Source organism: Thamnophis sirtalis, unplaced genomic scaffold, assembly GCF_051295495.1.
Source record: "Thamnophis sirtalis isolate CommonGarterSnake01/CBP01778 unplaced genomic scaffold, rThaSir2_p1.2 scaffold_8, whole genome shotgun sequence".
Taxonomy (NCBI): domain Eukaryota; kingdom Metazoa; phylum Chordata; class Lepidosauria; order Squamata; family Natricidae; genus Thamnophis; species Thamnophis sirtalis.
Window position 1 is genome coordinate 67610447 of NW_028261388.1, and position 24493 is coordinate 67634939.

The 24493-nt window shown below is 39.8% G+C and overlaps 1 protein-coding gene across 1 annotated transcript in view; it reads right to left on the reverse strand.

Moving 5' to 3' along the window:
* The window catches only part of HDAC3 (histone deacetylase 3), a 35856-nt gene extending 21156 nt beyond the window's left edge, over nt 1-14700 (reverse strand). Inside the window, exons 1-4 of the mRNA XM_087721840.1 lie at nt 14595-14700; nt 13152-13234; nt 6393-6535; nt 2156-2237 (exon numbers count right to left, since the gene is read on the reverse strand). Of these exons, the coding sequence (XP_087577966.1) occupies nt 2156-2237; nt 6393-6535; nt 13152-13234; nt 14595-14649 (363 nt within the window). The 5' untranslated portion in view covers nt 14650-14700. The remainder of the gene's footprint in view (nt 1-2155; nt 2238-6392; nt 6536-13151; nt 13235-14594) is intronic.
* Nucleotides 14701-24493: the final 9793 nt, after the last annotated feature.

The window sequence follows — 24493 nt, forward strand, 5'->3', positions numbered from 1 at the left end:
CGAACAGAAATATTAGTTGGCCAATTCTAAAAGAGAGCACCAGAAAGAACTTAAAAGATTTTTTAAGAGAGCTGGGTTTTTCATTTATATTATATGTATGAACAGAATTAACACAAATTGCAGATACCAATCAAACATAAAGAAAAAAAGGATGAAATAATGCTCATTTTTAAAAACTCAATGAAAATAAAAACAATATACCAAGAAGGTGGCATACTGGTTGTGATTTGATCTCTTCGGGGGATCCCGGGGATCCCCTATAAAAGTATTTTAATATTGCAGACTTGCAGTATTATAAGTCATACTGATATTATAGAACACTTTAATTAAGTGGGTCCCTTGAATAAACATAACTTTGAGTTTCAAATAACACTGATTTTTTATTTTTGAAATTTACCGGTAGCTGCTGCATTTCCCACCCTAGGCTTATACTCGAGTCAATAACTTTTCCAGTTTTTTGTGGTAAAATTAGGTGCCTCGGCTTATATTCGGGTCGGCCTATACTAGAGTATATACGGTAATTTTCCTCTCCTTCCTCATTGTCTTATTTGTTGTCTTGGGATTTATGCTTTTGGTCTAGTTTTAAAGATTGGTCACACTTCCCTTCCATTTATACTTTAACGCCCTTCGGATAAGACGAGCCAATTGTTTTCCAAACACATTCTTCCAGGCTTTGTACTCTATCTCCTACTAGAAGTGCTTTTTGTAGGCAATGTATACCATGGTCCAGGAATCCAAAGTTCTGTCAACAGCACCATCCTTTTTAAAATCCTCATTGGATTTGATAGTTATTATAAAAAATAAGATTACCTATGCCCCAAATTGTTTTGCTTTCCTGCCTAGTTGCTTGAAATCTTTAGATATTTTTTCTAGATTCTTGATTTTATTATTTATCCCAAACTGAAAAAGTAGAAATGGATAGTATTCAATGGGCTTGATTAGCCTCTCTGACATGCCTTTAATCTTATCTAGTCTACAGATTGCTGATTCTGTTGCTCTGAGAAGTGAGTCACTCATCACAAACACCTGTGTTGTTGTTGTTTTTTTCCTTTGGGGAAGTCTGAGCTACTGGAACACATGAATGAGACCATCCTCCCAATGTTTGCAGGTTATGAAATTGTTCAGCTCCAGTGGTTGTGAGGTCAGTCTTTTGGGGTTTTTTTGTCCTGTAAATAACATGCTATCAACTATCTTCCTCTTGGGCTTCATTTTTTCTAGTAATTGCTTCTTCCTTGCTGTGTTCAAATTGGATACAGACCTCTGCCTTTACTAGGAGTTCCACATGTTCAGGTATGAGTGTACACATGTATTAAAGTATCATTCTTGTCATCCTTTGCAACAGTGCCAAGCACTGTGTAAGCCTTTGCATAAATTATCAGGATACAATTTAAAAAATATTAAAAAGGATTTAAAAACTATTCTTAAATGTACATTGATTAAAGAAATAATCACAAACATTTTACATATATACATATATGCTGTATATATTTGCTTACATACAATTACATTCTATTCTGCTTTCTTATATCTTATTTCTACAAGATGGTAGATCTTATAACTGACATCTGTCTGAAAGTGCAAAAACTTTAAGCAGTTATTTGAGTCAAGGAAGCAGGTTGGGACAAGAAAGATATATCTAAATACAAATTAAAGGGCTGGAGAGAGGAACAGAAAATGATCACAATATATTCTGAGGTTCTAAGTAATAGATCAAAACCCAATCAAAATAGCAGGCCACAGAAATCTGATGAGTTTGACAAAAGTTATCAAAAATATTCTCCCAAATTTCCAAAATTAATTAAAATGTAACTAGTTCATATCCCTATAATTTCACAAGTACTATCATTCCATCAAATTTAATCTAAAAAGCTGACAAAAATCATTGTTTTATATAATATGGACTTTCTAAAAATGAAACCTTTATGTGCATTGTTCTGAGTACTGAAAGCCATAAATTACAGTTTAAAATGCATTCTTACAAATTATTAATTTAGGCTCATGCATTTATTCAACTTTAGTTACGATCGTACTTCAATAAAATTCAATAAAAAGTTATGAATGCCATTTTACTGCATAGTTGAAAACAGCATTTAGAAGAATGCTCTAGTCAATATCTTAAGGTATGAAACAGTAAAAGGCTGCTTCACCTCTATACCTTATTATTCAGCTGTGTTGCTCCTTGCAAGGAAGCTCCAGTATATCGAGAACAAAATTCAAATAGTCCTGGAAAAACAGGGCTGAAGGAGAAAAGAATCAGACAATTATATGGAATTAAAGATAACATAGCAGATCCATATTATTTTACTTTCTTGTAATACTATATTTCAAGTTAAGGAAAATGTATAGGAAAGCCAATTTTGGGGGGTGGTAAGTGATAATGCATAAGATTTCATAGAAATATAGCAAACTAATGGCAGAAAAAGATCTAGTGATCCATCAAGTCTGCTTTTGAGTTTTTTGTTTTATTATTTATTTGTTTGTTTATTTTAATTATTATTATTTATTTTATTTTTTATTTTGGATAATGGACATGTGTTTATCCCAAACAGGCTTCAACTCAGTTGCTGATGACTGATCCACTACCTTTTCTGGAAGTTAGTTCCAAGCTTCCACTACTCTTTCTGTCAACTTATAAACTTCTAATATTGCTTTTGAACTTCCCTCCTGTCAATTTAAGATTATGCCCCCATGTTCTTGATTTTTGCTTAATATTGAAAATACTGCCTTCTAGAACCTTGTTCGCACCCTTAATATATTTGAAGATTTCAATCTTGTTACCTTTCTTGCAACTTTCCCCTCTTGGCAGGAACTAATAGTTACTAGGAAGGAAAGACTGAAAATAAAGCTTCACACAAAATTCTGGTCATTGATTTCCACAAAAATATTGCAGAGAAGCTCAATGAAAACGAATAAGGCAGTAGATCAGGCATAGTTAAGTTGGTAAGTTAGTAGGCAAGTTCCTGGCTAGAATTAAGCTTCTAGTATTTCAAATGTTTAAGTGATTTGGATGTTTTGCATCCAAAATGTACCGCCTGAAGACTCCCTTCAGCCCTGTCACAGCTCAGTAATAGCTGAACTCTGGTGGGAACCCTTTATACCAGCACTTTTCTTAAAGTACCATTATCTACATGAAGTGAAAATTGTTTCACTAGATGAGCAATTAAATTTAAGAGAGACAAGGGTACCTTTCTTCATGTAGGAAACAAAAGTTAAATGCACAGGTATATGATAGTGCAGTCATGGCTAACATTTTTGTTGTCATGTGTGCCGAAAGTGCATGCCCGCACCTATATGGCAATGCGTGCATGACCTGTTGTGCTCTGCCTCCCTGCACATGCTCATGCGACCCCCCCCACAATCACCCCCGCATGCGTGCACGATCCCCCCACACCCCATTTTGGGCCTAGTAGGCCTCCCTGCAGCCTCCTGGGACCAAAAACAGCCCCGGGGGGTGCCACACACCCCCACACTCTCCCGTTCCCCACGCATGACCCCCACCCCCGCGCATGCCCGCATTGCCCATTCCCCCATGCATACATGGGCATCTCTCACATGCGCGCAGTCCCCTGCGAATGCAAGAGACCTGGAAATTTTGGCAGAGACCCGGAAATCAGTTGGCTGGCAGGAGGCATGCGTGTATGCACGGTGGAGCTGAGCTGGAGCAACAGCTCACATGCCTGCAAAGAGGGCTCTGCATGCCAGCTGTGGCACACATGCTATAGGCTCGCCATCACGGTCGTAGTGGATATGACTGCACTTTTCAAATACCAGAAATACTAAAGACGATCAGAACCCATTCTCTATTGTTCCAGGGTATATGGAATAACATATTTGGTTTACAGGAAGGGAAATGCCTGTTAGATTTTTTTAACCCTTTTTAACTGCAAGGACAGTTCTATAGCGGAACCATTTGCACAGGCAAATGCTGGGCTCTGGTTGAAGGGAAATAAATTATTTTGATTTATTCTGATTTTTGCACTGAGTTGGCATTAATAGGTTAAACGGCCTCTTTCAATTCTGATTCTATGGCTTATGTAGGTAACGCATATAAAAATTAAAAGGTGTTAATATGTAGTTTAAATTATTTCTGTACCAGATTAGAACATTGGTTTTGCAGATAAAACTGTTGAAAATGATTTGCATTTTCATGTAACTTAAAAATGAGTAGGAGGAATAACCTACCAAGTGATGAGGATTTACACTTTTCCTATAGAATTTATTTTGAGATTGAGTCAAAACAAATGCTTCATCAAATGAAATCTTAGGCTTGGTCATAAATTTCCCATAATTGCAACATAAATCACTGTTTGACAATAGATCAACAAATTCTGAATCCAGCTTTCTTCCTCTATAAGTATTTGTGTGATCCACTCAATCCTGAACTTTTCCAAATATATGTACCTCACATAATGTCAGGTCTGTCTCAATTTGGACATTTAGGAAAGAAAAACCCTCGACTCCATTTCTTTGAAGTAAAAGGTTTTTTTGCTAAAGTTAAGTGATGATAGTTAAAGTAAAGCTGAAACTGAGTATTGTCATGCAAAGGTTGCAATTTTCACCCTTTCCTGGCCCTCCCCCCTTCACCAGTCCATCATTGTCCAATACTATTTGGTTTTGATGTTTTGGGCTTTGAAGTTTGGTGCCTCTCAATGTACTTTCACATTTTGTTCTCAGGCTGTGTGTCCTTGGCAGCCACTTTATTCTGGATTTATACCTGGTTCCTGACAGCTTGTCTCCCCCCCCCCTTTTCCTACCTATTCCCATGCTTGACCTTTACTTTCCCAATTGCCTCTCCAATCCTTTGCATTTTATGGCAAGATGCCAGCAAAGCAAAGGAGATGAAGATGGCAGACCTGACATATAACTTCGTAATTTTATTCAAGAAACTAAGAGTATATTAGTTTATCCCTTGATATTTTTTTAAAAAAGAGAGTAACAATCATTATATTTCAGTCGCTAAGGAAATGGCAGTTTTGTTAAAATATGCATAAAGACATGCAGGATAATCAACATAATTAATTCTGCTACTTATAATCACTGCCTGAGGTTTCAGTTGATAAATCCTTTTTACTTCAAAGACTGAAACTGCTGGACAATTAAGTAATGAGTTAGTAGTAAAAAGTAGTAAAACAGAACAAATTAATTGCATTATGGCAAGGTGAATGTAGGCACCTACAGGGGTTGTAAAAGATTTTTTCAGCAGATGGACACACTTTCTCTTTCAGCTTTCCTCCTGTTGCGGAGCTGTTCCGACTTCAGCAGCTTGAGGCTGTGCTTATTGTCGCCAGCAAGAAGAGATTCTCTTGGATCAATCAGGGACTTTGCGGTGTCCCTGAGATCAGCAAGAGGTACTCTTCCCTGTCACCATCTCTTCAAGACAGTTTAGGTCCGAATGGACTGTCCAGCGGCAAAAGTGTCGACTGGACACGTCGTACCGTTGCGATGTCAGCTCCTTTTTTCTGCCCAACAAATGATCTCTTAATGGTCATAGGGTCCATGTGGATCCCCATGGGGGAAAATCAAGGGCTACTTTGCTGACACGCAGACACGAAGGGGAAGCTTCTGCCTTGTGTGGTTCCAGGGGGAGGGAGATTGTTCCTTCCAGATGATAACTGATGCCTTTGGAAAAGGAGATCAGGTTTAAAAGAGGAAAAACCGCTGTGACTCTTGCTAGTCTTTGGTCCCACCAAAAGATTAGCTGTTATGTGTACAAATATATTTGTGTATAAACACTAAACATGGAGATTTAAAATGTCATATCTTAAGATTTCAAAGATCCAACATCTTGAGAACTATGATTGCTTGTGGAGGGGAGAACTTGCCCATTCAAAAATGCCTAACTAAAATGAAAAAAAATGGCAGAGAGCGCTGAGGACATAGAGATGTCTATTGCTATGGAGATAACACTGGGATCACAAGTCTAACAGGATCACACTATCATAAAGCAGAATGAAGCAAGAGTTTTAGGTAGAAGATCTGAGGGGAAGAAGTTGCTGTTGCCAGCTGTTCCTTCTGAGCTTCCCAGCATCTTTATATATAACTATTAATATCACACAATCTGTCTTGTGTTCCCTAAATATCGTATCACCTTCAAGTGCAGTTGAGGATTCAGTCTCATTACCAGTTGAAGATTTGTTAATTCAGTTGGTTTCTATAAATGGAGTGGAGGAGAGAACTACCTTGTCCTTGACAGGAAACAAATTGTTAAGTCTCCTAATTAGCTGGATGAATGGTTTAGATGTTAAGTATCAAATTTTTAGTGAAAAAAAATTAAATATACCAAAATGTATAAATTTTATCCATGGGAGACATTTCTTATGCAGTCTCCAAAACATGTAAACTTTGCACCCTTCTCACCCATCCTATATATCTAAATGGTGTAGAATACTAACCAGTCATCTCCCACATTGAAAGCATTGAGGCTTTTGGTGAATCCTTGCATGTTGTTAGGACTAACTCTTTGAAGGAAGTCAATATAATCTTCTGAATGAAAGCGACACATGTCATGCTGAGAAGCTTGATAGGGCTTAAATACCTGCAGGGAAAAAGTTATAAAGCATCTTAATAACCATTTTATTATTGAACAAGCTTATAAGGCTAAAGTTCACTTTCTCAGATACATATGGTAGGTTACCATAAGCTGGCAAGCATAATTACATGTATATATACACACCCATGTCACCCATCTACATGCAATAGGGGAGGAAAGGATGGAGAAGACTTCAATTAGAGGAGGAAGAAATGTAAATTGGACAGTGTTAAATATAAAAAGACAAAACAGTTAAAACTACTATTACTATTACTATTACTATTACTAAACACATTTCTTCAAGAGTAACTGTTGAATTAGTATCTGCATTCCAAACATGGGGACCAAAATATGCACATGAATCAAGAGTACCTCAGCATTAGTACAGGATCTAAATTTTTTTAGCTGAGGAACACCTAGCCTATTAGATAGGATTAAGACGAAGTATCATGACTATCAAATACTCAAGTTGGCTCAGAAGCTGGAGTTGGTGCAGAGGGTCCCAATAGCAGATCCCCCCACTGACCCTTTGTACCAGCACCAGCTTCTGAGACAACTCAAAGGCATTCCTAGTTAAAGAACACTATAGTAGTTCAATCAGGAGGTGATCAAATCTTCCAGATAACTGGTGCACCAACCAAAAATGAACAAAAACCTAGTCACAACTTCCATCAGAAACATCTGTAAGTCACAAACTAAGATTGAGTATTTGATTCCTTAGTCTGCTTGTCTGAAGCAAACGGTTTGTGGGCTTTCTTATGTATCATCTTTAGAAGAGGCTTCCTTCTGGGACGATAGCCTTGCAGACCAATTTAATGCAGCACACAGCATATGGTCTTAGCACTAACAGGCTGAGTCCCCACCCCTTCAACCTCTGCAGCAATGCTGGCAGCACTCATACATCTAGTTCCCAAACCTCTGGATATGACCGCTGAGCATGGGCACTCAACTTCTTTGGTTGACCATGGCGAGGCCTGTTCTGAGTGGAACCTGTCCTGTTAAACCACTGTATGGTCTTGGTCACCATGCTGCAGCTCAGTTTCAGGGTCTTGCCATCTTCTTATAGCCTAAGCCAGCGATGGCAAACCTTTTTTGGCTCGCATGCCATAAGCAGCGGGAGAGAGCAGGGGGGGTCGTGCACAGGTGTACTGCACCCTGGTTTGTCCGTTGGGCCATTTTTTTGTGCTCTGGAGGCTTACACCATAGAGCACACTCCTAGAGTGGCCGCTGTTGGATGACTCGGCAGCCAAGTTTGGGAGTTTGGAACCGGAGAAGACATTATGCTTGGAGCGTGGCAGCGGCTGCTGTAGGGAGAGCTGGGCCTGGACATGTTGAGGCTAGGAGGCATGCCTGCTGGAGGCAGAACAGGCGCTCACACAACTCTCTTTTCCAGCTGGGCAGAGCTCTATGCACTGACCTAACGGGTATCCCTAATGTGCCAAGCCGCGGGAGCTGGGGAGCCGGCAGAGCACCACGTGGCTTGGTCCCTTAGTGATACCCCCTAGGTCAGTGAAAGGTGCTCTATCTGGCTGGAGAGGGAGGTTGCTGGGCGGTTGCTCATGAGCTTGGTCACCTCATAGTTGCTTCGCCCCTGAGGCTGTGCCCAGCTCTTCGGGAGCCATTTCGCAAGGGAGCAGCCGCTCGGCAAACCCAAAACAATAAGCCCTCCCCTATAATAAGGCCAAGGCCATATTTTGTAAGTAAAAAGAAAATAAGACCCTGTCGTATTTTCGGGGAAACACGGTAGCATCCCCATGGTCACTTGATCAAAATTCAGATAGTGGGCAACTAATTCATATTTATGATGATAGTAGTGTCGCGGGGTAATTTGACCACCTTTCGTGACCTTCTGACAAACAAAATCAATGGGAAAAACATTCACTTAATAACCACGTTACTAATTTACCAACTGAAGTGATTCACACAGCAACTGTGGTAAAAAATATCATAAAATGGGGCAAAATTCACTTAATAACTTTCTCAACAACAGAAATTTTGGGCACAATTGTGGTCGTAAATTGAGAACTTTGTAATTAGAATAAAGCTTCATCACTGTTGTGGCAATATTTGAGCTCTTCTCCCCTCTGCCCCCCCCCAGCCCCCTGGAGACCATCTTTCTCTTTGGATCTTTAGGGTTGCCACATTTAGTGCACAGCCCTGCTGTGGGGCACTGGGAGGGGTATTGCATGAAGTGGGTAGAGATAGATAGCCATAACAACATTCTTTTCTCTGAGAGTCAAGGATATTCAACCTGCAGCTGGAGAGGCATGACTAGAAAATATGTCCAGTGGGAATGATGGATTGATTGGACTATGTGATGGACATGTCAATGCAGGGGATTGGACCAGAACTTCCTTTGGGTGGGGGAAACCCAAGGGCTTTGTTATGGAATTATTATTCCATAATAAAATGGAACTTTGAGGAACTGCTAGCCTTGGAGTGGTTGGGGGTGTTACTTGGAACCCTGACATTTTCATTTTTTCTAGAAGGACTATCTGTAACTGCTGCGTAACAATGTTGGTAAAATTTCTCCGGAGTCTTGCTGAACATTATCCTTGATTCCTTGATAATAAAATAGTATCATTGCTGGGTTTTAGATGTTTTTCTGAATCCTTGGTCTGATCCTCAATTATGAGATTTTCTGGTGGTTATCCATTCAACTAATGAGGTTCAATCTAGCTAGAAATTTAGAGGCGAAAGCCTCTAAAAATAAATCATCTAATCCAATCCCAAATAAATCATCTAATCAAATCCCAAACAAATACAGAATAACAGAGTTGGAAGGGACATAGGTGGTATTCTGCTCCAAACCCCTCTCAAGCCAGCCATGTCCATCTAGTCACGCCGACCCAGCAGTGACTACCCAACCACACCTACCTATGAGTCGTCATAGTCTTACATGCAACTGTGGCCCTTTGAAGGCAACCAAAATCCTGATGCAGCCCTCAATGAAATTCAGCTTGACACCCTTGGTGTAGGTGTATTGGTTATTCCTGACAGCTTAATATCATCTGCAAATTTAGTAAGTTCCCCTTCTATTCCCTCATCTAAGTCATTGAAGAGTACTGAGCCTAAGACAGAACCTTGTGGTACCCTACTGCTTACTTCCCTTCATGCAGATGCAGTACCATTAAGAGCCCTCATTGAGTATAATTTGTCAATTACAATGGTGATGCTATCTATCCCACTTTTATCTAGCTTACCAAGAAGTAAGTTGTGATCTACTGTATTTTTTGGAGTATAAGACGTACCTTAATTTTGGGGGAGGAAAACAAGAAAAAAAATTCTGCCTACCAGCATCCATCGGTATTCATCTGGCGAGTGTTCTTGCAGCAAATAGCAAACAGTCAGGTCAGCTTCAGTACATTATTGCAGCCTGATTCAGCACCAGCAGCTGTTCCAGGCTGCAAGGATTGCCACATAACATCGCCGCCTCTGTGCCTCACATTTTTAGCCTGTGCCTTGTATTTTCAGCCTCTGAACGTTCAAGGCTATGGGGATCGCCAGAGCACATCGCCATCTCCGTGCATCATGTTTTTGGCCTCTGTGCATTGCGTTTTTTGGCCTCCGCATGCCCCATTTTTGGCCTCTGCACCACATTTTCAGGTGGTTCCAGGCAGTGGGGATTGGTGGCAGTGGCAATCCTTGCCGCCTGGAACCGCCCAAAAGCGCAATATGCAGAGGCTAAGAACTGATGTGCAGAGGCTGAAAACATGATGCGCAGAGGCAGTGATCAGTGGCGATGTGCTCTGGCAATCCCTGCAGCCTTGAATGGGTCTGAAACGGAGCATTCGGAGGCTTATATCGCAAGGCATAGAGGCCAAAAACACAGGGCACGAAGGTGGCAATGATCTGTGGCAATCCCTGCAGCCTGGAACAGGACTAAAACGCAATGCACAGAGGCCGAAAATGGCCAAAGGGTGGGGGCGGTGGGTGGGCAGGGCTACATTTGGTATTTAAGATCTACCCAAATTTTAAGGGGGGGGGAGTTCATCTTATACTGTGAAAAATAGGGTACTTTGTTGAAAGCCTTAGAAGTCTAAGTATACTATGTCCACAGTATTTTGCTTTGTTTTTTAAGAAACCTATGCTGGCTTCTAGTTATAACTTTTATTATTTCTAGATCTGTTTTCAGATCTATTTTTAAATTAGCTTTTCTAGTACCTTCCCAGGTATTCATATTAGATTGATTGGCCTGTAGTTTCCTAAATCTAGGTTTTTCCCCTCCATTTTTGAAGATGGGGACCATATCAGCTCTTTTCCAATCCTAAGGTAGTTCTCCGGTACTCCAGGATTTTTAAAAGATATGGTACTGTGGTTCTGAGATGATTATGTTCTATGTTTGCATTATTCCAATATGACATTGTCACTCTCCCCCAAGGTTCCTGCAATTTCAGTTCCCTCTATCACTTCTTCTGTTTGTAAGAATTAAGTCCAGTATGGCTGTCCCTCTTTTGCATAACAAAGTTGTCAACTAGGTTGGCTATTCGATTTCTCACTTGGTGCTGAATTAGTATTCCAATTGATGTCAGGGTAATTGAAGTCCCCCATTACTATTGTAATGTGTTTCCTATCTATGAATGTTAGTTGGTTGGCAAAAAGTACATCTATTTTTTCTGCTTAGTTGGGTGGCCTGTAGTATACACCTATAGCAATATCATTCTTTTTATATATATATATATTGGCCCATATGCATTCTAGGAAGTTTTCATCTTTGGTTTCGTGCATTTCTGTGGCAATGTAATTATGTTTTACATATAATGCAACTCCACCTCCTCTTTTATGGGGCCTAGTTTTTTTTTTTAACAGTATGTATCTTTCTGTCAGCATGTTTCAGTTGAGGGTTTCATCCCACCAAATTTTGGTAATTGCAACTATATCATATCTATCCTTATGTACTAATAATTCATCTTCACCTGTTTGTTCCCCAAACTTTGAGTTTTTGTATATAGGCATTTGAGATATTTTATGTCTGACTTTCATGTCTCCCTGGTGTTTATGTTTGTCTTCCTTCCCATTGCTCCTTCCTTATTATTTGTTTTGTTTTGGGGAGGTTTTTGCTTAGAATTAGGTCCCATAGATCGTAGAGATTGGTCACCCCTCCCCTCAATTTTAAGTTTAAAGCCCTCCTGATAAGTTGAGCCAACTGTTTTCTAAAAACATTCTTCCTGTTTTTGTTAGGTACAGCCCATCTCTTATCAAAAGCCCATTGTGGAGGTAGTGCAGACCATGATCCAGGAATCCGAAGTTCTCTTGGTAACACAAACCAGTGGTTTTCTTGTTCTCTTACTAGATGTTGACCTTTCATTGGCAGTACAGATCAAAAAACTACTTGTGCACCTAACTCTTTAACTTTCTTGCCCAGCTGAATCACTCAATATTGTTTTCAGGTTCATTTTGTGCCATTTATCCCTATGTGTAGTAATATAAAAGGGTAGTAATCTATTTTTTTCACAGATTTTTAAAAGGGAAAAATTTAGAATTTGATACTCTAACAGATCATTTAAAAATTTAGGGGAAAATGTCTAGTTTAAAAATTTAAATTCTAGCAGTTCATTTAAAAATGTCAATTTTTTAAAGTTTCAGTGTTGAGTGAGTCTAAATGTAAGGTTTGTTCTTATCCTGTCATGAAGTGCTCTATAAGTATCTCTTTTTCCCTGCCTTCTTGTGATCCTTTCCCTCCTTGTTTTCTTGTGAACTTAATTTATCCCTTCCTTCTTTTTTATATTCCACACTTGCTATTGTCTACTCTGCCTATTTATTTATCCCCTTATTCTTTGCCTTGTGTGCTGTAGTTGTTTTTTTATCCTCTCTTCTTATTTGCCTTTCGCCTGCTGCTACTGGATAGTCAGCCCTCCCTTTCCTCAGTGACAATACAAAAGACACAATTGTGGTACTTGCCTCAACACTGCCCTGCAAGTAAAAGTGGAGTTTGTGTCATGATGTCATCCTGAACATGTCATCTTTTGATATACTGTACTGTTAGTTTGCAAATTTCTCTGCCAGTGAGTTTCCAAGGATGAGAATGGATTCAAACATGTTACATAAAAGGTATCTTATAAACATGAATCAAAATTCCAGGAGTTCAGTGGAATTACAATTTATATGTTTAACAAGCTATATTCTAAATCACAAAACTAATGCTATAATATGCCACATAATATTGCTTTTAATTCAGATATATTTATTAAACACCCATTCCAAGAGATTGGTTAGCTTTCAATGCAATTTAATAAGTTGAACTTTCTTCCTTTCCTGCAGAGTAAACAGGTGATCAGAAACTATCCTGGCACTTTGTATGTAATAATACAAAGGTAATATAACTACCTGCAACTATGAACTCTGGCATTTATGCCAGAAGGTACTGAACCATCTTTTCCATGGGAAAGGAAGGTGGGGTAAGATCTTCCTTAGCTGAAACTGACAGAAACAAAACAAGTCAAGTATATCATAATTTTGAATCTGGTAAACAATGTCCAAACTATGGATTCCTGCTTTGAAATATTGTCTTCTGTTTTATTATACTTAAAAGCACATTATATAGTGCGTACTGGCTAACATATCAATTCTTTAAAAGTTGTAATAATTATCTAAAAACAAACATGTGAAATCCAGCACTTACAATCATCTTCTTATAGAGTCCATAATGTAGCACCAGACTGTGGGTCAATGCCAACCGATGTGGTTTCATGGGATGTCCTGTTCCTAATATGGGGGGGGGGAAACACATGTAATTAACATCTCCACAGCAGAAGCACAGGAATCTATCTACCTGATCACTACCACAAGTTCTCAAAGAATAAAATGGAAAGTAAAAGTGGGAGGCCTTTTAAAAGACTATTAATTCATTAACTGGGATCTAGACATATTTATCTTGTTTTGGAAATTTCCTTAAAGTTTAAACAATCAAAACAAGTCCCGTGTGCAACCGTATCTTTTCACAAAGTGATTATCTGTAATGTACATGTATACATCTTGGAATCGACTTGAAGTTCCGAACAACTGCAATAACTTTCATAAAGTAAAAAGCATGGCTACAACTGTACAATAATAATATCAAAAAGAATAATATTAAGAAGAATTTAAAATTAAGCGGGAGATTATGGAATGAAGACAAGATGACTGAAATATAAAATGGAAAAAATGTAAAATGCATATGTATACATGTATAATTAGAAAATGTAAAGAGGGGAAAATCTGGACAACACTTTTTTTATAAAGAAGTTTTACGTATGTAACAAAATAAACTTTGCTTGAAAAAAATAATATCAAGAACCTATGATTCTGCACATACACTCTAATATTTCATAAAGATACTCACAGAACAATGCTTCAATTCTATCACATTCCATAAATACAGATACAATTATACTCCACTATGAATAGTGTGCCACTATGTTAGGCTATCAGATCTGGACTGCAAAAATCCAGGTGCTCTTTGGTGCTATCTGGACCTTTGCAAACCACAAGCGATAATCCATACCATTAGATGTGTTACTCTGAAACAGAAGTTGGTTGGGTCATTGATAGGTTGTGTGTGTAACAGTAAGCACTGCTGTAAGAATTAAAGCAAGTTAGCTTTTGAAGGGCACAAGATTCTTGTTTAAGTTCATGATGCATATATGACTGCAGTAATTATAATGAAGCAGTTCAAACGTAATCAAGAGCACTTGGAAAGACTCATACCGTTAGAATGATCTCCTGCTTGAGCAGGGGGTTGGACCCTTATAAGGTCCCTTCTAAATCTGTTTATTCTAATTCTAATTCTTATTCTATTATTCTTTCTCAAAACATGAAGTAGTGTGAAATGATTCCAACCAGGTCTCCTACACGTGCACAGAACTGCAGTCTTTCAAATCAGGAAAGTTAAAAGCTTTTTTTCACCGTTGCCCAAAAAACAAAGACAAGGACCGAAATGCCTTTCTGATAAAGAGGAGAAACTGTAGCACATGGCTATTAGGAAAAGTCCAATCCTTCCCTCCACCGAGGGAAAATCAGACAGCCTTCATTCGATCAGAAAGCACGAGCATCCCAACATTCCCAATTACCGCTGTTGCGCACGCACCGTAATGAAAATTGCCCACATCGGGATCATAGAAATAAGCCACAGTCTTCGCCATACCCTAAACTCGGAAGGACTTGAGCGCCGAATGACCTCCCGGTTGCGCCCCTCCAACCACAGGCAAACGTCACCGCGTCGCCTAGGCGACGTGCGGAAGCTGTACCCGGAAGGAAGAAATCCCTTTCTTTCCCTGTGCGCAAGCGCCTGGTCACCGCCTCCTTTCTGGTTTGGGGTCGGAATGAGTTGCTACGTAGCGAAGAGCAAAAAGGCATTGAGGAGTCACGTTGCTTCTTAGTCAAATAGCAGGGTTCAGATTCTGTTCGGTTTGCTGTTTTTATTTGCTGCCGTATCTGGGCGGCCAAAAGTTGGATGATCTCTAAGCGAGAGTAACGATATTTTTAAAAACCTTTTCTTTCCCTCTAGGTTTAAATATAAACAATTATATTTAAATAGTTTAAATAGCGGTAATACAAAATGGAATAAAAGACTCGCTTCTACCATCTTTTTAAAATACCCTCAAAAATACTCTCATAGGTTCGAATCTAAAATACCAGATTGTGATAGAATCTTCAACGAGACCGGAGGGATTGAGAGGGGCCAGAGACTGGAGTCACTGCATTGCAGGAAGCAGCAGGAAGCGGCGTAGGTCTGACTTAGAATCCCTGAAGCCTTCTGCGTTGCCAGGAAAGTAATCATTGATAAAGGATTTAACTTTTTCATAAAAAACGAAAACAATATATCAGTAACCCTTCCAAATTAAACAAAACTTGAGCATCTTTACATATGGCTGTTTTCACACATCCTTAAACAAAGTACATCAACTCAAATTCTACTATTATGAACTACCATTGCTTTTAATAACCTAAGGACAAATGCCATTTTCATATTTTTTTATTAAAAATTTCATTTGCAATAGTAAAAGTGAAAACAAACTAAACTCAGAAAAAGTGCAATGCAATAGTAAGAAGTAAGATAAAGAGATAAAATAGGTAGAGTGACTTCTAATTGTTATTACAAATTTGATAATACTTCATCCTCTATAAGGCTACAAACAAATATTTAGTTAAAAACAAATAGTTTTTCACACACATACTCTATTTTGGGTTTCTTTTTGTAAAATAAATGATATAGTGTCCAAGTCTGAATTATGTTCATTCACAGCCCATAATGAGTCACAAATAAGTTTGTAAAGAGTCCGAGAAAAGTCTGCCAAATTTGAGCTTCTGGTGGAAGTCACGGTGTTCCATTTAGTTTGCCCGATTTTTTGTTTGTTTGTTTGTTTGGAGGCTCTTAGGGGTGAAGTTGGATCCTGGAGGGATCAACAGAGTAGAGGGGAGACCTCGGAGGTAACAGAGAGAAGTGCGATCTCCTGTTACAACAAGAGGAACCTCTCAGATCTGATGCGAAAGAAATTGGCCTCTATGGCAGATCGGAGACGTGACAACCTGACTGTTTGAATGGAGTAGGAAAAGAAAAGTGGTAAAACAGTGTGAAGTATCTGTGGAAATAGCCAGAGAGGAATTTGGCATTTATTTGAATCTCCGTGATTTTGGGAAATACGTTTGTGGTTCCGACACAAACGGCGTCACAAAGTTAGCTGGAGCTCTAATGATAAAAAGACTGAGAAAATGTTGGACTATGTGCTGATATCTAGGAAGTTTCACACTTTCTGTCAAGACGTTAGAGTAATGCGGGGCGCCGACTTTATGACAGATCACCATCTTGTTCTGGCCAAGATCCAACTACGCCTCAAAGTCACCAAACACCCAAAGCCTACTCCTAAACTCGACTACTCTTTTTTAAGTGATCCCGATTTACGTCAAAAGTTTGAAATAGAGCTAAAAAACCGATTCGCCCCATTGGAAATACATACCGATATTGAAAGCAGCTGGAATGCGCTAATGGAACCGTTAAAAACCACAACAGAATCTATCTGTCCATTATTACGCAGAAAAACAAAGCCGTGGATCACAAACAATACTCTAAACCTAGTTGACCGAAAGAAAACAATGAAAAACACCAACAAACCAGCCTACAACCGACTAAACAGAGACGTCAAAACAGCACTCAAACAAGACAGAGAACAATTGTGGATTCAACAAGCTGAAGAAGCAGAAAATGCGGCCAAGTCACATAACACCCACAAACTGTTTAAGATAATATCTAGTGTGACGAAGTCCTACACAAAGCCAAGTGATGTGCTATATGGCCTGGACGGCAAGGCCACTTCTAGTCCAATAGAAAAGATGCAATTGTGGTCTGACCATTTCCGTAAGCTGCTGAACCGACCAAATCCCACTATCAATAATGATGATCTAGATGGCCCTTTGCCAAATCGAAACCCTTATATAGCAGAAGGCCCGCCTACGAAGGAAGAAATTAAAGAAGCTGTCAAGCGACTTAAGAACAAAAAAGCGCCTGGCGATGATTTACTTCCGCCTGAAGCATTTAAAGCTGCGGGTGAAACTGGCACTGCAGCACTACAAGTCATATTCCAAAACATATGGGATCAAAACCAAACGCCAAAAGCCTGGAGCAACGCAACCATAATACCCATACATAAAAAAGGATGCAAGAAAACGTGCTCGAACTACAGAGGGATTAGCCTTCTTCCTGTTGCTGGGAAAATCCTAACGTCAATCATTAGAAATCGGCTTAAGCCACACATCAGAGAACATCAACGAATAGAGCAGGCTGGTTTTACAGAAGGACGAGGGTGTAGTGATCAAATATCTGCCGTCCGGAGAATATTAGAACGACGCATCCGATATCAGCAGCCAATAATAATAATCTTTGTTGACTTTTCTGCTGCTTTTGATTCCGTCCACCGCCGGAGTCTATGGAAAATAATGCACAAAATTGGTATACCCGAAAAGCTAGTGAGCGTCCTGCAGAATCTTCATAGCAATACGTATAGCAAGGTGAAGGTCAACAATCAAGAAACACCAAACTTCCTTGTATCAACAGGCGTGCGACAAGGTTGCTCAATAGCGCCTGTATTGTTCAATCTGGTCATCGATTGGATACTAAAACAAGCTCTGAAGGATTGTTCAGGGGTAAAAATACACGACCAACAATTGACTGATCTGGACTATGCGGATGATATTGCCTTATTTGCCGAATCGCCTCCAGAAGCACAGAAGATGCTGGACCAACTCAAATCTGCAGCTGAAAAAATTGGCTTAATCATAAACACGTCCAAGACTATTTGCCTCGCACACAAGATTCCCGATCCTGGCCTACTGCTCAATACTCAAACTTTAAAATGTGTTGAAACATTTACGTATCTTGGTGCAAAGATATCGTCCAGTAGGTTTATCGATACCGAAGACATAAACCATCGATTAGCAAGAGCCTCAACAACATTCGCAAAATTATACTTTCGACTGTGGTCGTCCCAACAAATATCCAGGCCCACAAAAATGAAAATATTTAATGCTTTGATCATACCAATACTCCTCTATTCATCTGAATCATGGACCTTTACAAAAGCTCAACTACAAAAATTGGAGGTGTTCCAAATGCGATGCCTACGCACCATAAGCGGGCTCAGTCTACATGATCGGAAAACAAATGACTATATACGGAAACTGTGCCTGAACCAACCAACCATCGAAACACTTGTAAGGCGCAACCGAATGCGATGGGCAGGGCACGTTTGGAGAATGAACAGCAACTCCTGGCCCAAAATAACCATTGAAGCACCCGTGCCAAAAACCTGGAAGGTGCATAAGAACGCCCCACGGAAAACATGGATGAAGCTGATTGAAGAAGACCTCTCGCGAATCCATTTTACCATACGAGATGGCAAAACTGCCGCTCAAAATCGCAAACAATGGGTGGCGATGGTTCGGGATGCATGCGACTCTACAGCGAAGGGATTGGCGATGCCGTACCGACGCTAAAGACTTAAATCAAATCAAAATCAACATCAGCTGATGAGTGAGTCTCTGAGATGCCGAAAAGGGACTATATTTAACAATAGTAAATTTAGAAACAAATACAATCGAATAACTTTTATATATCTCTTACTTATACATTTTCGGATATTTATTTCCATATGTCTATTTGATACTCTGTTATATCCCTATATTTTTGTATACATGATAGGCTATGTAAAAAATTAGAGGAAAAGTTTGTCATATATATACCTATACTCATGTGTAATAAAAAATATAATGTGGAGAATACTAAATATGTACTTTATAATTACTCTTAAATTGACTGTATGGAAATGTATGAATTTAACTATAGATCTTGAGACATAGTTTAGATATAATTAAATGTTAGGATTTTTATAAGATTTATAATATAATTTATAATATTTAATAATATCTAAGGTAAATGTTTGTAAGGTGTTTCTAGATTCAAATTACCTATAGATTTATGCTTGTATTTAGAACTATTAGATTACATAGAGGTTTTGCCGAACAACTGGACTAACCATAACCACTTAAAAATACAATGGAAGGGACAAAGAAAAAGGGAGAGATGAACATTAAACCAGAGGATTCTAAAAGAAAAATCATATGTGCAAATGATGGCAAAAGAACTCAAATTATTTTTTAGGGAAAATCGGAAAGAACAAACAATGCTACAAAATTATGGGACACAACTAAAACGCATATCCGGGGTTTAACAATAACCTATGTGGCGTGGAGAAGAAGATCACCAAATGGCACTCCAGAAAAAATTCAAAGAATTGGAATGTACCCTACAGGAAGAACCAAAAAATAATAAAATTAAAGAAGAAAGAGATCTAGTGAAACTTAAAATCAATTTAATGCTACAAGAAGAAATGACATGAAACCTTAGAATGACAAAACAAAATTTCTTTTAAAACGCTAATAAACCAGGGAGATGGTTCTATAAATTGAAGAAAGAGAAAAAATTAATACAACAACTACAGGATGAGAAGGGGAATCTTCATTACCAGTCAGAGGGGAAGAAAAATCATCCAAAACTTTTTCTAAAAAATTATATAACCAAGAGGGCGTATTAGAAGAAAATATTAAACAATACTTAAAAGAGAGGGGTTTGCCGACAATATCAGATGAAACTTGGGAAATGCTAAATGATAAAATAATGATGACGGAAATGAAGGAGGCAATTAAAAAACAAAATAATAATAAAACCCAAGACCAGATGGCATTCCAGCAGAATTATACAAAAAAATTCAACTGTCAGCATTCCAAATATCATGCAGAATTAAATCAGAGTCCAAGGAAGAGCTATTCTTAAAGTTCCAATTTAATAAGACAGACATGTTGGCACAAACTGGAATCCCAAATCTAAAAGCTTCCTGGGATTCCACCAAGTTGAAAGTTCATGATCTTATCCCCACACCCATCACATGGTCCAATCTTCTTCGGCCACGCTGGCATCTCCACCCAGCTGGTTCCAGTTAGGTGCAGAGGTGCAGAGACAAAAGATAACCTTGGGTTCTAGAAAGGAATGACAACAACACATTCCACAATTCTACTCCTTTCTATTCCCCCTCCCAATTACTACACTAATGAAACAGCATAATGAAATAATAGGGAGTGTGGCAGGCCAAAGATCCTAAAAAGGAATATGACTGCAGGCCTGACATCAACAGCCACTTGAGGGACCAATGTTGGAACTGAATAATGAAGCGCTAGAGCAAGCTGGATTAACAAATTCATGGATTGAGGCATCTATAACATTAATTCCAAAGGGTACTGACAATCAGCAGTTCAAAAACTATAGACCAATTTCATTACTAAATGCCAACCATAAAATATTTGTCACGATTATAGCGTAAAGGTTAAAAAAATATTAAATGAAATTATTCACCCTGACCAAAATGCATTTCTTCCAAAACAACTATTAAAAAACAATGCAAGAATGATAATGAAAATATTAGAATACTATGAAAAATCTGAGAAACAGACAGAGTTGATATTTGTGGATGCACAAAAAGTGTTCAGTAACTTAAATTGGCAGTTTCTTACCCAATTAATCACAATGAAATTTGGAGAAAAGTTTATGGGGATGATGAAGGCTCTACTCAAATAGGAAAAATAATAATAGTAAATGGGAAATTAACAGAGAAATTTAATATAGCCAAAGTGGTTAGACAAGGATGCCTACTATTTCCCCTTCTATTTATCCTATCATTAGAAGTATTGTTGATACAAATTAGTCAAAAATGTGAAATAAAAGGATTAAGAATAAAAAAAGAAGAATATAAAATACAGGCATTTGCAGATGACCTGGTTTTCATCATAGAGGACAGTACTAATGCAAGAAATAGAGGAATTTGGTAAAGTGGCAGGATTAAAAATAAAGAAAGAGAAGACAAAGGGAATAACTAAAAACCTTACACATAATCAGAAAGAGAAATTGGAGAGGAAATTGGGAATTCAGAAAAAAAGACAACTATATTAAACTACCACAACAAATAAAAAAATTTTTGGAAAATTGGGCCAAATTACAGTGAGATATTGGATGAGCAAGGGAAACTTAAACCGAACCAACACCTAAAATCTCAAGGAATAGAAATAGACTGGTACATAAATATCCAGGCAAGGTACAAAAAGACTTAGAACCATACAGCTTTCAAAGAGAACAACAAGAACAGGATAAAATATTATTGGGGACAGAAGAAAAAATGATAACTAAAGTATACAACTGCGGCTTTTACACGCTTCTGATGGGCCGCTCATGCTTGTAGCCGAATGAGAAGAAAAAACACCGGACAAATCCTTCTTGTGATAAGCTCTGGCCCCGAGCAATGCCCGGGAGGCTTTTTTATTAGTCCCAAACAAAGAAAAGGTGTATACAAAATTACATCAACAGGCACATGACTAAATAGTCCAATGATAATATGCAGTGTGGCAAAAAGCTTCGTCTCTGGGCAAAAGAGTGAGGTGAGTGGCAAGGGGGGCTGCTTCTTCCCTGGGCAGGAGAAGAGAGATAAGGAATAGGGAGGGGGGAGTGAGGAAAGTGAGCAGCTCGCATTCCTGCCTTTGAAATGCTAACTGCTAGATAGATGCTGGTACAGAAAGGCACACTAATTAATAGGAAGACTTACGTATTGCTAACAAGAATGTTTTTGTTAGCATCCATCTCTGGGCCTGTGTTTTCCAGACAGCCTTAGCCGTCCTATACACAGAAGTGGTAATGGATCTCAACATCTCCTCATTTTTGTTTTAAAATGAGAAGGAGGAAAGCAAACATATCAAAATGCAGATTCTTCATCATCACTGGTTATAGCAAACACCTTTACAAACAAATTGTTGTCCAACTCATGGTCGTTCTCAGCGTCCAGAAGGGACTTAGTTTCGTGGATAAGCACGTTCTTCCTAGCTGAGGAAAAAAGGCCTTTGAATAGCTGAAAGAGGGAGGGTAGGCATTGAATGCAGCAGCAAAGTGACACAAGCACTACTATAATACATATAATGGAGGAAAAAATGCTTCTTAACCAGGAGCCATCCGGTAGCCAGGACCACAGACCATCCCACCAGGCTGGCAGGACGTCTTCTCGAATCTGGGAAGCCAACTCCTTTAAGGAACTGATCTGATGCTTAACCAATTGAGAGGTGTCTGACAGGTTAAAACAACACATGTTTTTGACAGATTCACAGCCTAGATCAGTGATGGCGAACCTATGACACGCGTGTCAGTGCTGACACGCGTAGCCATTTGGGGTGACACGCACAGGATTTCATGCGATTCATCCTCGGCTCCTGCACGGCCGCCAAGGATGAAAGAATCTGTGCTGGAGGAACGGGGGGGGGACGTGTGATCTCCCCCGCCCACACTCACTTACTGTATCGCCACCGCCCCTTTCTGAGCGCAGGGGCTGCTGGTAAGGCGTGCCGTGCGCACACACGTCATCAGCGCGGCGAGGGAGGACCCGCAGGAGAGGAGCGTGGGAACAGTGCGCGCCTCTCTCCAGTCAGGCCGGCACAGAGAGTCTACTCCTGGGACTGTCGGTTACGACCGCACCACAGCAGGGAACAGCGGAGTGCCAACGGGAACTGTGAGCGCCATTTTTGTAGTTTAAACTATAAATTGCGCAAAATTATGTTTTTGTCGAAGTGACACACAAAGCGAGTTATGCTCGATTTTTTGCCGATTTTTGACACACCACGCCAAAAAGGTTGCCCATCACTGGCCTAGATGATGTACCAGTAACAGAAAATCAATGGCAGCACGATTGTCTAAGACAGCATGTCTGATCTCTGCCTGTTCCATATTCAAGGCAGCTATGGCTGTAGATGTGATGTTTATAGTTTTTGCAAGGGAACAGGCAATGCGATGGGCTGTCCTGTGATTATGCATTGCTAATGCCGGAACACCAACTATAGAGATAGCAAGGGAAAGATATTCAGCCTCGTTAAAAAGATTAATTGAGCTGTCACATGTTTCATCAAGGACTACCGACCTCTGTGGTCGTGGAGTGAGGTCCTGTTTGGTTGGTAGAACCGCAGTAAGGCGACTCAGACAGCAACGTGTATCTGATAGATTAGCAGGTATGTAATTAAAAGTTTTTTGACCACATGTGAAAAACCAACCAGCAGGAAGCAGAACGTGAGCCCAATTGTAGGAAATGTTCTCATAGGTGGAACAGTTGGCAGGAAAGATTCCCGTGGGCATACAGGATTGTGTGAGAGAAGCAGTACAATTTTGAATGCGTGCACATGTAACGTTGGGTCCACTAGCTACAAAGGGTGTGGTGAGAGACATGGCATCAGCTGGGAGCCGTCTTGTGAAAGGGCCCCACACCATAGAGTCACCGTAATTAACTTCCTTTCTTTTTTTTAAACATTGCTAGCTGGGTGTCTTTTAAAATAACAGAAAGAGGCATGCAAACTGGTATTAAACAATTCCCTAATAACATGTTCAGGTCCACAGCTTCGCTTAGGCAAAAATTGGATACGTTTGCCTGTTCTGCCAAACGCATCCACAGGTTGTATGTCATTCGAGTGTGCAGACCGTGAGAAGCAGCTGACCTTTTCACCCTGTGTGTGAGAGATCTAGTAGGTACATATAATGGTTCCTGTAACTTGTAAAAGGCACGATGGGAAATTTCACAGCGTATTAAAAATGCAAGCAATACTAAAACTATGCCACACAGTGAAAAAATAACATAATGATATGAGAAAGTTCTAAAACTAAAAGGTTTCATACACTCCTGCCACCGCGACAGGGGATAACCTAGAGGTCTTCTTCGAAATAAGGGACATCCTTCTGGTGGCGAATACGGTGGAGGGTGTCCTTCCCCGTTTTCCTGGTCGGGGCAGGAAACAGCCTCTGTGTTCTCATATGGTGGAGGGTGTCCTGGCCTGTTTTCCAGGTCAGGCCAGGAGGCAACCTCCACAAGCTGTACCTCATTTGGGGACTGACGGATGATCGCCATCCCTGGAAGTGTGTGGTGGTGATTTAGGAAGAAAAGGTCTTACGTGTCTTCCTGGCACCCAGAGCACCTTGTCTTTTAGCTGGATGGCAGCGTAGCCCCGTCCCCAAGTGATCAGGTCAGCAGGTCCTCGCCACGTCAGGTCAGGCAGGCAGCGATAGTAGACAGGTGGACGGGGGGTGTCTGCAGTAGGTGGAGCTGCAAAATGACGAGTCGCTGCTGAGGATGGTGGGCTGCCGGTAAGATTTAAAAAATTCAGGGTATAAAGGCAGAGGTTAAGCGTGTCTTGCACTGCTGGGAGGCCAGGGGGCATTTTTCCCCTATTGCCAATATATCTGTCCAGGGCATGTTTTAATGTCTGGTTGGCGCGCTCAGCCAACGCCTGACCCTGGCTGTTATAAGGAATGCCAAATTTATGTACAATGCCCCATTGGTTACAAAAGGCAGCGAAGGCTGCACTTGTGTAAGAAGGGCCATTGCCTGTTTTTAATTCTTTTGGGCGTCCCAGCGATGCAAA